This window comes from Sander lucioperca, chromosome 23 (assembly GCF_008315115.2).
Source record: "Sander lucioperca isolate FBNREF2018 chromosome 23, SLUC_FBN_1.2, whole genome shotgun sequence".
Classification (NCBI taxonomy): Eukaryota; Metazoa; Chordata; class Actinopteri; order Perciformes; family Percidae; genus Sander; species Sander lucioperca.
The window spans coordinates 6,182,139-6,195,762 of NC_050195.1; the positions used below are offsets into that span (position 1 = coordinate 6,182,139).

The 13,624-nt window shown below is 43.1% G+C and overlaps 1 protein-coding gene across 10 annotated transcripts in view; it reads right to left on the bottom strand.

Annotated features, from left to right (window-relative positions):
* Positions 1-12,644, bottom strand: part of LOC116039725 (protein NLRC3-like) — an 86,399-nt gene extending 73,755 nt beyond the window's left edge. For 4 of the 10 annotated variants that reach the window (XM_035998160.1, XM_035998157.1, XM_035998166.1 and 1 more), the window contains exons 1-5: positions 12,479-12,644; positions 10,559-10,705; positions 8,151-8,297; positions 6,713-6,846; positions 3,479-5,330 (exon numbers count right to left, since the gene is read on the bottom strand). In XM_035998160.1, coding sequence (XP_035854053.1) covers positions 3,479-5,330; positions 6,713-6,846; positions 8,151-8,297; positions 10,559-10,705; positions 12,479-12,606 — 2,408 coding nt within the window. In that variant the 5' untranslated portion in view covers positions 12,607-12,644. Of the gene's footprint in view, positions 1-1,370; positions 1,548-3,478; positions 5,331-6,712; positions 6,847-8,150; positions 8,298-10,558; positions 10,706-12,478 lie in introns of all 10 variants that reach the window. The other 6 variants (XM_035998164.1, XM_035998163.1, XM_035998162.1 and 3 more) reach the window with 3 other exon arrangements.
* Positions 12,645-13,624: the final 980 nt, after the last annotated feature.

Here is a 13,624-nt window from a genome sequence, read left to right on the forward strand (position 1 = left end):
AGGAGACCGGGGATCGTGTCCTGGGTGTCATGTTTCCTAAACCCAACCGCTGCTTTCTTCTCGCGATAACACGGCAAGTGGCGTGTATGTTTACGCATGCTGTATACAGCGTAGACATACACGCGGATAGCTCAAAATGCGTACAGATAACACGCCACCTGGCTTAAGGAAGTCGGCGTGTATGTTTACGTGAAGTCATGATGTCATGTTGGTGAGAGAGAGAAAGAGAGACATCATCTTGAAAATCTTTGAATTGAAAACCTCATAAACTGTGATTTAAGTAAACTAAAAGGTGTTCTGTGTGCGTCTCACTCAGTGTCCACTACAGTCTCCACGTTGTAACAGCCTTCACTTTACCGACAGTAGAAACAACAGAAGAAGCCACTGGGTCTTAAGAAGCTTGGTGATTTCAGACTTTACCAAGAGGTTGTACAAAGTATATTTAGTAACTTAATCAATAGTTCATTTATTACACCCATCCTTAATGTGGCATATAAAATGTTTTATTTTAATAAGAATTTGTATTTTTCTTATTTGTTCTATTTTTCATTTGTGCTGTTGAACAAACCAAACTTTCTCCTCTATCATTTAAAAAATCTGTAACTGTAGTAAACATGTCCCTTGTTTTTTTCTATTACTTTTCCTTCTCTCTCTTTCTTCATTCTTTATTGTCTCTACTCCTTTAATTCTTCCTTTCTTCCTTTTTATAGACTATGTTTTCATGTTTTTATATTCTATATATTTTGTTGAACTTTTTTAAGGAACCCAACATGTTGAGGGTTTTCTGGGTTTCTTCTGCAAGACATTTTTTATTTACTGTTTTTTTTTGTGTGCTAAATAAATCAAATAAATAAAAATATGTTTATTTTGAAAAGATTGTTTTTTATTCAATTATTGTTCTATAAATTGAAAATAAAGTGGTCTCAGTATTTATATTTAATTTTTTTTTTTAAAGTTTAAGTTGAGAAAAACACATTTCAAAATGTTACTGTTTGATGCAGTTTTTGTTGTAATCATAGTATTGTAAATCACAATATGACTTTTTCTACAAATGGTGCAGCCCTATTTCTTTTATTTATTTTATTATAAATGTGTTTCACATGTAAAACCAATTTTAATATTGATTTAATTTTGCAGCACATTGAAGAATAAATCTTATAGTTTTCTGACAAACACTGATCCAGTTTGAGTCCAGACTACATCAGGAGACAAACTGTTCAGACTGACAAACTGAAAACAAACAAAGAGTTGTTGTGATTTGTACTCAGACAAACACAGAAAACAAGTGAACTGATAGAAATTTAAAACTTCTGTCATGGATTTAATTTTGATAGATTTACACTGTACAAGAATAAAATAGATGAACTGACCTCAGAGTCTCCAGTCTACAGTTTGGACTCTCCAATCCAGCACACAGCTGCTTCACTCCTGAATCCTTCAGGTTCTTGTTGCCCCCCAGGTCCAGCTCTCTCAGATGGGAGGGGTTGGACTTCAGAGCTGAGATCAGAGAAGAACAGCTGATCTCTGACAAACTGCAGCTCCTCAATCTGAATGAAGAACAAATTAAGTAAATAAAAATCCATTCATAATCCAATTAGTGTGTTGATGTTTTAAATTCAATTCAATGTTATTTATAGTATCAAATCATAACAAGAGTTATCTCAGGACACTTTACAGATAGAGTAGATCTAGACCACACTATTATTTACTAAGACCCAACAATTCCAGTAATTCCCCCAAGAGCAAGCATTTAGTGTGACAGTGGTGAGGAAAAACTCCTTTTAGGGAGAAACCTGGGACAGACCCAGGCTCTTGGTGGGCGGAGTCTGACGGTGCCGGTTGGGGGTGTGATGAACAGTGGCAATAATAGTCACAATAAAGATAATGGAGCTATGACTAGAAATAGTAGTTGTAGTAGTTCATGGTGAAGCAGGGCACTGCAGGGCGTTGGGTAATCAATGAGCTTTTCCCAAAAATGAGTAGAGACTGTCATTGTGTTGTTATGGATCATCATAATATCAGCCGTCTTATTCTGTCACATTTCCTCTTTCTCCGGCCCTTTCATTACCATTCTCTACCTGTTCACCAGATTCATCTGAATTTATTATGATTTTGTGGGTTTTGATTTGTAATTCTTCTCGATGTCTCCTGTGCTGCATATCAACTCTCTGTCTGAACTGCATGTATTTTTATAATAGAACAAATGGAAGTCAGCCAGAAATCATTGTTGGGGGGGAAAGGATCCAGACTGTGTCACATTTTAAATATTTGGGAATAATTGTGGACTCACAGCTGTCCTTTAGGAAACATGTGAAACAGGTGTGTAAAACTGACACATTTAATTTAAGGAACTTTAGATATATTAGAAATCTGCTCCCCTTACATGCAGCAAAAGGTTTTATGCACTCAATGATTTTTTCACTCATATCATACTGTATCACAAGCTGGTCACAAGCTGTAAAAACAACACGTGTTCCACTGCAAACACTTTATAATCAAATACTCAAGGCATTGGACAAACAGCCATCAAGTTATCATCATTGTAACATAATCCAAAGACATAATCTCATGACCTTTGACAGTTTAGTGTTTCTTGCTGATGTTAGTCTAGTCTATAAAGTAATCAATGATCTGGCCGCTCCACCATTAAATGAGTTTGTGTCACTGCGTTCAGGCACTGGGAGGAGAACTAGGACGACCAACAGAGGTGACTGTACAGTACAGAACAGATCTACCGAGTCAGGAAGATCAGTCTTCTCTGTTAGAGACACAAAGTATTATAACTCAGTACCAAGAGAGATCAGAGAATGGAACAACTTCTGGTTTTAAATTAAAGTTGAAATCATGGCTGAAATCAACCCAATCATGCTCCCATCAATCATCAACCCAAACAGCCAATCTTGATGTAGTGAAGTCCTGTTGTAGTGGTGTCTAAATGTTGGGATGTTATTGTTGGTTCTATTGTTGTGGTGTTTTAATGTTGTTAAATTGTATTGTTGCTGTTGTCTTCATGTTGTGGTTCTTGTTGTCAAAGTAGTGTTGTTGTGTTGTGGTTTTTGTTGTTTGTTGTTGTAGTGGGTGAGTTTTAATACTATGAATTATGATTGTTGTCTTTTACTACAGTGTTAGATTTCCCTTTTGACAGAGATGTTATTCTCTGTTTCCTGCCCAGGGACTACAGATGGAAATTAGCTTATAGCTAATTCTGGTACTGATAAGGAGCTGTGCATTGTCCCTGTCAAATAAATACATAAATAAATAAACTGTTACTGATGTTCAAGAGCTGTTTTACAGAAACACAAATATCACCAAAACTAGTTGGGGGAAAATATAATAATCCTTTTTTTGGAGTGTGACTAAGAACAGTCTCATCTATGATTTATAATCTAAATGTGTGTGAAGTGTGTATCTTTACTCTAATACTGATGGCTTCAGCTTTACATTGATTTATTGTGTTGATAATCACATCTGGACTTACCGAGCCTTTCTGCAGTTCCTCACAGCTGGAATCAGTCTCAGTCGTCCCTCCTCTGATGTGTTGTACTTCTCCAGGTCCAACTCATCCAGAACCTCCTCTGACATCTGCAGCATGTAGGCCAGAGCTGAGCAGTGGATCTCAGAGAGTTTCTTCTCTGATCTGTTCTCTGACTTCAGGAACTCTTGGATCTCCTGATGGACTGAGTGGTCGTTCATCTCCGTCAGACAGTGGAAGATGTTGATGCTTCTGTCAGGAGAGATCCCATCACTGTTCATCTCCTTCAGGTTGTTGATGGCTCTCTGGATGATTTCTGGACTGTTGTCTGTCTGACCCAGCAGGCCTCCTAAGAGTCTCTGGTTGGACTTCAGAGAGAGGCCATGAAGGAAGCGGACAAACAGGTCCAGGTGGCCATTTTTACTCTCAAGGGATTTCTCCATGGCTCTCTTCAGGAAGACATCCAGGGATGGGTAATTGTCTTTCATTCCAAAAAGCTTAGAAATCTTCTTGAGAAAAGACTCTGTGTTTGAGTCCCTGTGCTTGAAGTCTTTCCCCAGGAAGTCCTCCAGTACCTGTGTGTTCCTGTTGGTGTAACAGTGGAACAGGTAGACTGCAGCCAGAAACTCCTGAACACTCAGATGAACGAAGCAGTAGACTGTTTTCTTGAAGATCACACTCTCTCTTTTGAAGATCTCTGAACAAATTCCTGAGTACAGCGAGGCCTCTGTGACATCCAGACCACAGCGCTCCAGGTCTTCTTGGTAGAACATGATGTTTCCTTTCTTTAGTTGTTCAAACGCCAGCCTCCCCAGCTTCAGAAGAACTTCCCTGTCAGCCTCCATCAGCTCCTGTGGACTCGTCTCATGTCCCTCAGCATACTTGACCTTCTTCCTCTTTGTCTGAACCAGCAGAAAGTGTGAGTACATGTCAGTCAGGGTCTTGGGCAGCTCTCCTCTCTGGTCTGTAGTCAACATGTGGTCCAGAACTGTAGCAGTGATCCAGCAGAAGACTGGGATCAGACACATGATGTGGAGGCTTCTGGATGTCTTGATGTGGGAGATGATTCTGCTGGACAGCTCTTCATCACTGACTCTCTTCCTGAAGTACTCCTCCTTCTGGTCGTCAGTGAAGCCTCGTACTTCTGTTACCCTGTCAACACACGCAGGAGGGATCTGATTGGCTGCTGCAGGTCGGGAAGTTATCCAGACGAGAGCCGAGGGAAGCAGCTTCCCCTGGATGAGGTTTGTCAACAGCACGTTGACTGATGACTTCTGACTGACATCAGAAACAACCTTCCTCTTGTTGAAATCCAGTGAAAGTCTGCTTTCATCCAGGCCGTCAAAGATGAAGAGAACTTTAGAGCCAGCGAGCTGCTCTGCTGTGACCTCCTGTAATGTTGGATGGAAAACACGGAGCAGCTCCAGAAGACTGTACTGCTCATCTTTGATCAAGTTCAGCTCCCTGAAGGAAAGAGGAATCACCAGATCCACATCTTGGTTTTCCAAACCCTCGGCCCAGTCCAGACAGAACTTCTGCACTGAGAAGGTTTTTCCAACGCCAGCGACGCCGAGCATCATAACGACTCTGATGTGTTTCTGTTGGTCAGGTAAGGCTTTAAAGATGTCGCTGCACTTGATTGGAGAGTCATGGAGGGTCTTCATCTTGGAAGCTGTCTCGAGCTGCCTCACCTCATGTTGGGTATTAACTTCTTCACTCAGTTCATCTGTGATGTAGACCTCAGTGAAGATCCTGTTGAGGGGGGTTCCACTTCCTGTTTGATCAGCTCCTTCAGTCACACGTTCATATGTCCTCTTCACTCTGATCTTATGTTTATGTTTATGCTGACCACTGATCTCTAGAAAAAAGGACAAAGGTGAAAGACCAAAATAAGAAGAAAAGTTTACAATCTGGTGATAGTTTTTATTATCAATATGAAAACCAAATAGTAAATGTTATAAAGTAATCATCCCTTCTTAGAGTAAAAAAGACATCATGATTTTAACATTTAGTTTATTTAATAGTGTTTTTCTGTTGAAGGAGCAGCCTCAGGATTGCTCCTTTGTCTCTCAGCCTCTGACTGTGTGTCAGTGAACATGTTTGATTGACAGCAGAGGAAGCAGAGCATCAGCAGCTGGTGTTTTTATTGAATATCACCAAGAACAAAGAACTGTGAATCTGGCTGACAAATACACTTCATTTACTGCTTCACAAGAAAAGACTCCTGCTGGTTTGTCGGTGGAAACCTTTAAGGCTGCATTCAGATTGCGACGTTTTGGTTTAAAAAGAAATATCTTCTGCTACGTTTCCCCCTCTCATTCCCCCTGCTCTGGCGTTTCCCCCTCTCATTCCCCCTGCTCTGGCGTTTCCCCCTCTCATTCCCCCTGCTCTGGTGTTTCCCCCTCTCATTCCCCCTGCTCTGGTGTTTCCCCCTCTCATTCCCCCTGCTCTGGCGTTCCCCCCTCTCATTCCCCCTGCTCTGATGTTTCCCCCCTCTCATTCCCCCTGCTCTGATGTTTCCCCCCTCTCATTCCCCCTGCTCTGATGTTTCTGAGCCCCTAAACCGGAGACCTTTGGAAACTCTTCTGACCCGTTTTGGTTCTGAATCTGCGGGGTTGTGTTGCCGTGTCAACGGCTGCAGACGGAGACCTTTGACAACACCGACACTGACGCCAACGTTTCTCCTCCTGATTGAGTCTTATTGGTCACAACGTCTTGTTCTCTGAGACTTAAAGCTACTAACGTTACCGTGGTAACAACCAGCAGTGGGCGGAGTCTCCACGCTGCCTCCTGTTTATGTCCAGTATACCAGAATGATGATGAGATATGAGGGTTGGGCGTGTTAGTTTAAACAGAGATTAGTTCTTCTACTGGAGATTAAAACACAGAGATCACTTTGGGCTCCAAACTTCAAACTTGAAAACTACAACGTAGCGGTGGAGATGGAGCCTGAGAGAAGCAGCAACAGGATGAATTTGTTTACATCAGCAGTAAGTTAACAAAGATGACTAAAACATTCAGTAAACAGTCAAATAAAGCTGATATCTGAAAGTACAGACAGGAACACAGGAGAAGTGATACAGAGCAGATATCTTCACTGGAGCAGAAAACACATTCAGTTAAATGTCAGGTAGAATTAAAATGTAATGATATTTATAATGATGCTAAATGTTGGTGCTGTATGACACAACAGTCGTGTTTGAGACATGAAGACATCAGCAGACAGATGGACAGACTTACTTTTTTCAGAGCTGCTCTGACTGGCTGTCTGCAGTCCAGCTCTGGTTCTGGTTCTGGTTCTGGTTCTGGTTCTGGTTCTGGTTCTGGTTCTGGTTCTGGACAGCTCCTCCTCAGAAACTTCACTCCTCTTCTCTCTGTGAATTTAGTAATTCATAATTTATACTTTTTATTGATCCCCAGTGGGGAAATTATAATTTACACTCTGTTAAAACACACTGGCCAGAAATACACATGCACAAATGGAGTGATGTCAGAGTGCTGGACAGGCACCCTGAGTGGTTGGGGGGGGTTCGGTGCCTTGCTCAAGAGCCCCTTGGCAATGCCCAGGAGGTGAACTGGCATCTCTCCAGCTACCAGTCCACACTCTGTCCTTTTGGTCCGTACGGGGACTTCACCTCCGGTTCCCAACCCAACTCCCTCCAGACTGAGCTACTGCCCCCCCAAAACAAAGACAAACAAAGAAATCTCTTCATAACTGAAATGATTTGTTGATTGTCGTTGAAAGATATCTAGCCTGGTTAAACCCTGACAAACTTCCGGGAAATTTGAGATTTGCTCTGAAAGTCCATCTGGCCAAGAGCCCATTCAAGCTCATTTCCAATTTTTTCCAAATTGAGGCACCAATCACAACCGTTGAGGCGGGCTTTACATGATGACATTCAACATGACGGCCACCGAAGCGCAGCAACCCGTTGATGCCGCTGTCGCTGCTACATCACCCGGATCGTTCGTCTGATTGGTTGAAGGACTATCCAATTGCGCCCAGAGGCATTTGAGCGGTGTCCGTTGGCGACGCCCCTTTGGAAATGGGTTGTGAATGAAGCTTGCCCAGACCCACTCTCAGTTACAGCTGAGAAGGGTCTGGTGTCAACCAGGCTAAAAGATATCAACATTTGACCAAAACTGTCTCAAAGCTCAGATGTTCTCAGAGAACAGTAAACGTGTTGTTACTGTTCTGTTTGATTTCAGTCTGTAATGAAAATGTTCCTTTTATTTAAACTCTCCTGCTTTCATAAACACTAATAACTGCTTTTCCTCTCTGATTGTCTTATTAAACATTTAGTGATCAGTTTCCCTTAATTACCTAAACTGTCCCACCACAGTTTCAATCAATCAATCAATCAATCAATCAATCAATCAATCAATCAATCAATCAATGACCTTTATTTCAACTTGTGAGACAATAATCTGTGCAGTTGTTGAATCTGTCTTCATTTCAGATTGACAACGGTCAGTTTAAAAGATTTTTCGCGAAGCATTTCTTGTCATAACCGCAAAAATGTGCGAAACCTAAATTTTCAAACTCCTCCTAGAGTTTTCACTTGAGTGTGTGTATCTGTGTGTGTGTGTGTGTGTGTGTGTGTGTGTGTCTGTGTGTGTTTTTGTGTGTGTGTGTGTGTGTGTGCGTGAGATTAATAGTAAGTATCAGTTCTCTTACTTTGTGTCTGAGGGTCCAGGTTCAGCACTGAAGTTCAGAGGTTCATCTTTGGACCAGTCACTCTTCATAGACTGACAGCCAGATACTACAGACTCTGCTCCGTCCTCCTCTTCCTCCAAATCACTCATCTTCTGATCTGAAGTCAGTCTGAGAGGTAAAACAGGAACACTGACTGGGAGCTCACAACACAAGAATCAAGACACACAAGATTGTCTACGTGTGTGTGTGTGTGTGTGTGTGTGTGTGTGTGTGTGTGTGTGTGTGTGTGTGTGTGTGTGTGTGTGTGTGTGTCATTGCATGTGTGTGTTTGTGTGCGTGTGTGTGTGTTTGTATGTCTCAATTTCTGTGTTTGTGTGTCTGTTTGTGTGTGTGTGTGTGTAGAGTGTGTGTGTTTGTTAGAATGTGTGTCTCTGTGTGTGTGTGTCTATGTGTGTGTGTGTGTGTTAGTGTGTCTGTGTTAGTTTGTGTATGTATGTGTGTGTGTTTGTATGTGTGTGTGTGTGTGTGTGTCTGTTAGTTTGTCTTAGTGTTAAGGCCCTGACACACCAACCAGACGGCCGACCGTCAGCAGTAAAGTCAGTCAGACTGATCAGTCGGGTCCCCGAGGTCAAAAAAAAGCCTCAGAACCCACTGAGGAGACGCTGTAAAAACGTAAACGTAGACGTAATACGTCTCCATAGCAGCAGGCGGCGCTGCTCTGTATTGTTTCCATTAACAGTCTGATTATTTCCCAGAAAATGAAAACCGGCAGCTGATTGGACGAACGCGTCACCTGGTTCTTTTTTCTCCAGAAATTCACAGCCAGACTGTCATGGCGTCTCGTTCAGAATACGATCTCATATTGAACTAAAATAGTTCACCGAAACGTGTTTCTGAAAACATTTGAAGAGAGAAATAGGCCGTGCAGTTGCTGAATCTGTCTTCAATTCAGATCAACAAAGGTCAGTTTAAAAGATATTTATCAGATTTTGAGAGACTCATCCGCTCGCCATTTCCGGGTGAGTCCCGACTGTCCTGTCTCTGACTGTCCTGTCTCTGACTGCCCTGTCTCTGACTGCCCTGTCTCTGACTGCCCTGTCTCTAACTGTCCTGTATCTAACTGTCCTGTCTCTGACTGTCCTGTCTCTGACTGTCCTGTCTCTGACTGCCCTGTCTCTGACTCTCCTGTCTCTGACTGCCCTGTCTCTGACTGCCCTGTCTCTAACTGTCCTGTCTCTGACAGTCCTGTCTCTGACTGCCCTGTCTCTGACTGCCCTGTCTCTAACTGTCCTGTATCTAACTGCCCTGTCTCTGACTGTCCTGTCTCTGACAGTCCTGTCTCTGACTGCCCTGTCTCTGACTGTCCTGTCTCTGACTGCCCTGTCTCTGACTGCCCTGTCTCTAACTGTCCTGTATCTAACTGCCCTGTCTCTGACTGTCCTGTCTCTGACTGTCCTGTCTCTGACTGTCCTGTCTCTGACTGAACATGTCAGGTCGGCAAAAATGAAGGCCGACAGCTGCTCCAGCGGCCGACGGCACGAACACACCGAACAGACTCGAGTCACCGACCTCCCAGACTGTCAGACGGCCGATAATCAGGTTGGTGTTTCTCCTCTATTAGTGTGTCCCTAGTGGTCAGAGATGGTATTGTGACGAGTGAATTTGCACTGGTGGGGTGTGTGTGTGTGTATGTGTGTGTGTGTGTGTGTGTGTGTGTGTGTGTGTGTGTGTGTGTGTGTGTGTGTGTGTGTGTGTGTGTGTCTGTGTGTCTGTGTATCTGCATGTGTGTGTGTTAGTGTGTGTGTGTGTGTGTTTGTCTGTGTGTGTGTGTGTGTGTGTGTGTGTGTGTGTGTGTGTGTGTGTGTGTGTCTGTGTATCTGCATGTGTGTGTGTTAGTGTTTGTGTGTGTGTGTGTGTGTGTGTATGTCTGTGTGTGTGTGTGTCTGTGTGTGTCTGTGTATCTGCATGTGTGTGTGTTAGTGTTTGTGTGTGTGTCTGTCTGTGTGTGTGTTAGTGTGTGTGTGTGTGTGTGTGTGTGTGTGTGTGTGTGTGTGTGTGTGTGTGTGTGTATGTCTGTGTGTGTGTGTCTGTGTGTGTCTGTGTATCTGCATGAGTGTGTGTTAGTGTTTGTGTGTCTGTTAGTGTGTGTGTTATTATTGTCGCCCCGTCACAGTTTCAATCAATCAATGACCTTTATTTCAACTTGTGAGACAATAATCTGTGCAGTTGTTGAATCTGTCTTCATTTCAGATTGACAACGGTCAGTTTAAAAGATTTTTCGCAAAGCAGTTTTTTGTCATAACCGCGAAAATGTGCAAAACCTAAATTTTCAAACTCCTCCTAGAGTTTTCACTTGAGTGTGTGTGTGTTTTTGTGTGTGTGTGTGTGTGTGTGTGCGTGAGATTAATAGTAAGTATCAGTTCTCTTACTTTGTGTCTGAGGGTCCAGGTTCAGTACTGAAGTCTGGAGGTAATGGCATCGACCAGTCACTCTTCATAGACTGACAGCCAGATACTACAGACTCTGCTCCGTCCTCCTCTTCCTCCAAATCACTCATCTTCTGATCTGAAGTCAGTCTGAGAGGTAAAACAGGAACACTGACTGGGAGCTCACAACACAAGAATCAAGACACACAAGATTGTCTATGTGTGTGTGTGTGTGTGTGTGTGTGTGTGTGTGTGTGTGTGTGTGTGTGTGTGTGTCATTGCATGTGTGTGTTTGTGTGCGTGTGTGTGTGTGTGTATGTTTGTATGTGTGTGTGTTTATCTGTGTTAGAGTGTTAGAGTGTGTGTGTTTGTTAGAATGTGTGTCTCTGTGTGTGTGTGTGTGTGTGTGTGTGTGTGTGTGTGTCTATGTGTGTGTGTGTGTGTGTGTGTGTGTGTTTGTATGTGTGTGTGTGTGTGTGTCTGTGTGCGTGTGTTAGTTTGTGTGTGTATGTATGTATGTATGTATGTATGTATGTATGTGTGTGTGTGTGTGTGTGTGTCTGTGTGTGTGTGTTTGTATGTGTGTGTGTGTGTGTGTGTGTGTGTGTGTGTGTGTGTTAGAGTGTGTGTGTGTGTGTGTGTGTGTGTGTGTGTGTGTGTGTGTGTGTGTGTGTGTGTGTGTGTGTCTGTTAGTTTGTCTTAGTGTTAAGGTCCTGACACACCAACCAGACGGCTGACCGTCAGCAGTAAAGTCAGTCAGACTGATCAGTCGGGTTCCCGAGGTCCAAAAAGTTCCTCAGAACACACTGAGGGGACGCCAGATTGAGCGTACGCTCTGTGCGTGCGCAAAACGTAATACGTCTCCATAGCAGCAGGCGGCGCTGCTCTGTATTGTTTCCATTAACAGTCTGATTATTTCCCAGAAAATGAAAACCGGCAGCTGATTGGACGAACGCGTCACCTGGTTCTTTTTTCTCCAGAAATTCACAGCCAGACTGTCATGGCGGCTCGTTCAGAATACGATCTCATATTGGACTAAAATAGTTCACCGAAACGTGTTTCTGAAAACATTTGAAGAGAGAAATAGGCCGTGCAGCTGCTGAATCTGTCTTCATTTTAGATCAACAAAGGTCAGTTTAAAAGATTTTACTCAGATTTTGAGAGACTCATCCGCTCACCATTTCCGGGTGAGTCCCGACTGTCCTGTCTCTGACTGTCCTGTCTCTGACTCTCCTGTCTCTAACTGTCCTGTCTCTGACTGTCCTGTCTCTGACTGTCCTGTCTCTGACTGTCCTGTCTCTGTCTGTCCTGTCTCTGACTGTCCTGTCTCTGACTGAACATGTCAGGTCAGCCAAAATGAAGGCCGACGGCTCCTCGGACGGCCGACGGCACAGAACACACCGAACAGACTCGAGTCACCGACCTCCCAGACTGTCAGACGGCCGATAATCAGGTTGGTGTTTCTCCTCTATTAGTGTGTCCCTAGTGGTCAGAGATGGTATTGTGACGAGTGAATTTACACCGGTGGGGTGTGTGTGTGTGTGTGTGTGTGTGTGTGTGTGTGTGTTGGTGTGTCTGTTAGTGTGTGTGTTATTATTGTCGCCCCGTCACAGTTTCAATCAATCAAGGACCTTTATTTCAACTTGTGAGACAATAATCTGTGCAGTTGTTGAATCTGTCTTCATTTCAGATTGACAACGGTCAGTTTAAAAGATTTTTCGCGAAGCAGTTTTTTGTCATAACTGTGAAAATGTGCAAAACCTAAATTTTCAAACTCCTCCTAGAGTTTTCACTTGAGTGTGTGTGTCTGTGTGTGTATGTGTGTGTGTGTGTGTGTGTTTTTGTATGTGTGTGTGTGTGTGTGTGTTTTTGTGTGTATGTGTGTGTGTGCGTGAGATTAATAGTAAGTATCAGTTCTCTTACTTTGTGTCTGAGGGTCCAGGTTCAGCACTGAAGTTCAGAAGTTCATCTTTGGACCAGTCACTCTTCATAGACTGACAGCCAGATACTACAGACTCTGCTCCGTCCTCCTCTTCCTCCAAATCACTCATCTTCTGATCTGAAGTCAGTATCACACACACACACACACACACACACACACACACACACACACACACACACACACAATGAGTGAATGACGTCACTCCTGTTCCATTTACAACTGATTTTATCATTGTAGGGTTAATAACTAAGCCAGGTTAGCCATAACAGTTTATAACTCAGCTCAGATATCTGATATCAGGGGGCATGTTTCAGACTTTGACCTCAGAAAATCTGAATTGCAAATGTACTAAGCACTAAGCACTAACAGTATATTACATTAAAACCATCCAGAACTCCGTCAGTTATCTTTAAATCTGTGTTTTCTGGGTCTACAGCAGGTTTAATGTCTATTATTATATATTAATTATTCAGCCAATCAGCACTTTGTGTCCAGATGAATCAAACTGTTGAGTTCATTCTAACATTTCTTTCCTCTACAGTCCACAGGGAGAAAACAGACTCAGAGACTTTGACAGTAAAATAATAAATGTTGGATTAGCACTCACCCTGCCTCAGCCTTCAGTTTCCTCCTCCTGCTCTGTTCTCTTCACACTAAATGGAGTCTCAGCTGACTCTACTCTTCCTGTTCTCATTGTAAGGTGCTGCAGCTACAGGTGTGGTAGCGTACCTTGATCTGCTCCTCCCCCTCTTCATTTACAGGAAGTCACCTGAGTTTATCTCATAGACATATATATAATGGACCAGCACTGGACGGAGACCAGTGAAGTCTCTTTCCCGGTGATGGCTGAGCGTTACTGAGCAGCCTCCAACTGAGCTTGAAGACGTAGATGTGACGTGAGCAACCTGTCTGAAAGTTGGAAGTCTTCTGGTAGCTGTGCCAAGAGAAATCTCAATCATTCCCAATCTAGCAGAGACGGAGAGCGTAGGTATATGTAAGGAGATAACATAGACACAGGCTAATTATTGATCACTAAAATGATAGTTAACATTAGGAATTAAACTTAAACAGCTAATGGAAGTCCAAACTGCCTGAGAGCTTCTCCTGTACTATACGGTAATTCCTCT